This window comes from Trichinella spiralis (genome assembly GCF_000181795.1).
Source record: "Trichinella spiralis strain ISS 195 chromosome Unknown Scfld5, whole genome shotgun sequence".
NCBI lineage: Eukaryota > Metazoa > Nematoda > Enoplea > Trichinellida > Trichinellidae > Trichinella > Trichinella spiralis.
The window spans coordinates 4409888-4413625 of record NW_003526944.1 but is presented as its reverse complement, the minus strand read 5'-3'; the positions used below and the strand labels follow the sequence as shown (position 1 = coordinate 4413625).

General features: G+C 29.1%; 1 protein-coding gene across 1 annotated transcript; it reads left to right on the top strand.

The window, feature by feature from the left end:
• Window positions 1-571: 571 nt before the first annotated feature.
• On the top strand, window positions 572-682 carry Tsp_08485a (hypothetical protein; the record flags this gene model as incomplete). The annotated part of the gene is made up of 1 exon (XM_003375448.1): window positions 572-682. A coding segment is annotated over one exon (111 nt), but the record flags the coding sequence as incomplete, so codon positions are not given.
• Window positions 683-3738: the final 3056 nt, after the last annotated feature.

Below are 3738 nucleotides of genomic sequence, written 5' to 3'. Positions count from 1 at the left end.
GTCTATTTTCAACTGTTAAAAAGAATTCTCATTTTTCCTGGTGTATTACATTTTTTTAAACGTGTATTATCCATTTGTAAAATAATTAGCCAAAAAGACTACGCGTGTACTATGCAATTCAGCGTTGCTTAGAACCCGTTTCTTTGGTAGCAAGCACCTTTTATTCATTTAACGTAAAGCAGATTAACCGTATTGTATTTAATTAATTATCTTTTTGAAAATCAAAATCACTTGTTATTTCTGAAACAAATACGACTAAATGTAAATTATTCTTTTGATATTCCAAAATTGTATAAATTAAGTGAAATTCAATTAATAATAAATTAATACTATTATATTTGGTGCAATCAGGGGAAATAGAAGAGTTCAACTGAGCTAAGAAACTATGGAATAGCATTTTAATAAAATGTGTTTATTCATTTTCATGTTACAAATCTCATAATATAGTCGAAGCATGATTTAATATGGAGACAACAATATTTTCCTTTTGTGCAAATGTTATTTATTTAAAGCAGTGCATTAGTCAGCAGCGCATATATAAATTTTCCATTCAAACATTTCGATATTGCAGTTTTATTATTTTCACACTTTTATCTATAAAACAGTTTTATCAAAAACAAAACTTTGCTTTTATGATATTATTCATTTCAATGACGAAAGGAAAGAATTTCAATATGTATAAACGGTAAGTATTTAAATAAAAATATTATGAAATCTAAACAAATATAATGTTCAAAATAAAAGATTAAATGGCAACAATAATTTGTCTACTCTTAATTATAAATAGAAAAAATGTTTTATTTCAATCGGCAGTGGAGACGTCCGCATGTTCGTATTCCACTGATGGTTGATGTGTTGGTTTGGGTATATCCAGTATCCAGTTCGTAATGCGAATTTTCGGGATCATGATGATAATGCTTGCGAGCCCTTACGCCGGTGAGCGCTCTTCAACTGAAATAAAGGAGCTGCATTAACAGTGACGAGACGATCAACGGCCACTCCACTCTTTTACAATTTTTCGGATAAAGTTCATACAGAAAATTGCAAAAAAAATTACGTATGTGAATTATACAATGATATATTTTAATTTTCATGCTGAAGTACAGCGGACGCTTTACGATTTTTAGCTTTATTGTTTTTTTTGCTTCAGTGTACTGTGAAAAGGATCGTCCATAAATTGAAATAATCCAAATAATTTCCGGTCCGGATTTGTTAAAAATTCCAAAATACTCAGCATCCACTGTTTTCACTTATTTTATCTATATCTCGTCTACTTTGTTACATTGCTATTTTCAAATTTGCATATGTTGTGTGGCATTTTTATCTATAGTTGTGCATATAAATCAGGTTTGAACAGCAGATGTTACAACTGCTGGCAGCATTTTAGAAGCTTTGAAATGCTCAAATCAGGCAGTTTCCGTCTCCCGTTTTTATTTCGATTAGAAAATTCATTTTTTGATAAATATTTCTCTTTCGAATTAGTTGTATTCAAACATATGCATTAAAAATAAAAAATAAATGGCCATAATAAAATAATGTTTACTTTTTATTATAAATAGAAAAATTACTTATATAATGACTGGCAGTGGTAACGGCCGCTGGTTCGTATTCCACTGTAGGTTGATTTGCTGGATTGTGCTCTCTTGCAATAAGAGAATAAAGAATTTCGGAGTCCACATCATCAAGGGCTTGTCTGCTATATGAGGCCCTAAATGCTGGAAATCGAAGAACTGAGTTTAGCCCGTTTTTTTTTTCAGCATCATAAATGTACAATACAGAACAACAAATATCATAAGTTAATAATAGAATGCGATCGTTTTATTTTCATGAAGCATTCGAATTTAAATTATGGTTTTGAGTGTAAAATTCATTTTTTTCAAATATTTGTTTTTTTAAAATATTTTTTACTTCTTTTGATGGTTGTTTTTTTGTTTCAGTGTTACAATCATTCATAAATTGAAAGAATCTGTAAGAATCACAGTATTCAATTGTTCAAAATTATAGAATATTCAACATCCATTGTTTTGACTCATTTCTTTTTTACATCATCCACTTTATTACGTTGTGTGGTATTATTCATCAATTACAAACTTTGCGAAACTTTACAACATCAATTATTACATTATTCTTGAACAATAAATTTCATTGAATTGCTCAAAAAAGTCATATTAGATGAAGTTTTGTACATATATTTAAAGTTCAGGCAAGTAGTAAGCGACAGCTGCGAAGTGAACAAACTTCAACTTGTTTACCAGAATTTTCATGCAAATTTTTGATCGTGGACTGGACGTAAATTTTCTAGTAAACAAGTCCTACTGTGGCTGCTCTGCAGTACGCTGTGTAAACAAATACTTTTACGACTTTCAGTATAAAACCCCACCGAAAAGTTTATATAAGTTGAAAATTTACAATATTAAATATTTTGTTCTTCTCGACTGGAGAAAACCATTGAATTCCTCAAGAAAAGCAATTTAAACAAAGTATTTTTTGCAGATGCAATTATATCATCATTTTTCATCAAATCTATTGATTATATCATCATTATCATCAAAAACTTTTCAATTATATGCAGTTGAAGGCTGAAATTATTAACATTTCAATTTATTTATTTTCTGCAGTTATCCTGGTATAACTGTAGAATACGCTCAATTTTTCAATTTACACTTTACACTTGCACATGGCGCTGAATTTCCATGTGAACTCAACTGATCTAATATCACAAAGCGCCAATTTACTTCTGTTATTCATGTAAGAAAAATTATTGTTTTCCATACGATAAGTTATTTAACATTATTATTACTTTATATTAATTTTACATTGTACATCATAAAAGAGTTTTTCTCTGGATAATTTTGTTTGTCAGAATGCGCAGCCATATACTTTTTATGTTTTTGCAATAAGTTTTATTTATGTAGGTCATTTTTGAATTTTCAAATCCCAAGTTAAGACATGCGGAGGCGTGTTTTGTCTAAGACAATGTTTTTGTTATGGCGTATTTTTGTCAGATAGTTTATATTTTGACGTATAATTTGTCATTCTATTTGTCCCGTTTCCTCAAAGCATCATTATTTCTGGTTTTTTGCTAGCCAGCTTATAATATTAAATGAGCATGCATTTTATTTCTTATATTTATATTATTTCTAGTATTTAGAATATGCGTGATAATAAAGATCAAATGAGAGTTTCTTTTATAAGAAGTGTTTCTATATTTGGCAAACTTACAATTAAATTTTCTTTTCAAATAGAATGCATTAGTTAAGTAAATAAACGCAATGAAAAATATGCACTAGTCTCATTTATCAGCAGAAATGAATAAAATAAAAATTTGCATGCGAGGTCGTTCGCTTTATTGACATATTGGAAATAATTTTAGTTTGAGGCCGTCCGTGGATAGAAGCACTGCGTTTGGATTGGAAAATTAACAGAAGACCAATATCAAATGCTAAACACTAGATTTGAATTTTATTTATTATTATTTTTTGGAATAATTTTTGAAAACTAATATTTCAATGAACATCCAAACAGTATGAACATCAACAATGAGAAGACGATGCATTTTGCCGTAAGTGGCAGTTTTTCATTTTTAAGTTGTAATCAATTAGCAGTGCAATTTAGAATCGATATTGAGCATAATTTCTCAATATATTCTATATGAAGAATTTTCAACATGAGATGATAAGTGACTTAACAAACGCCAAATTTCCGTACAATTAAGTGTGATTAAATACATCCTCTACG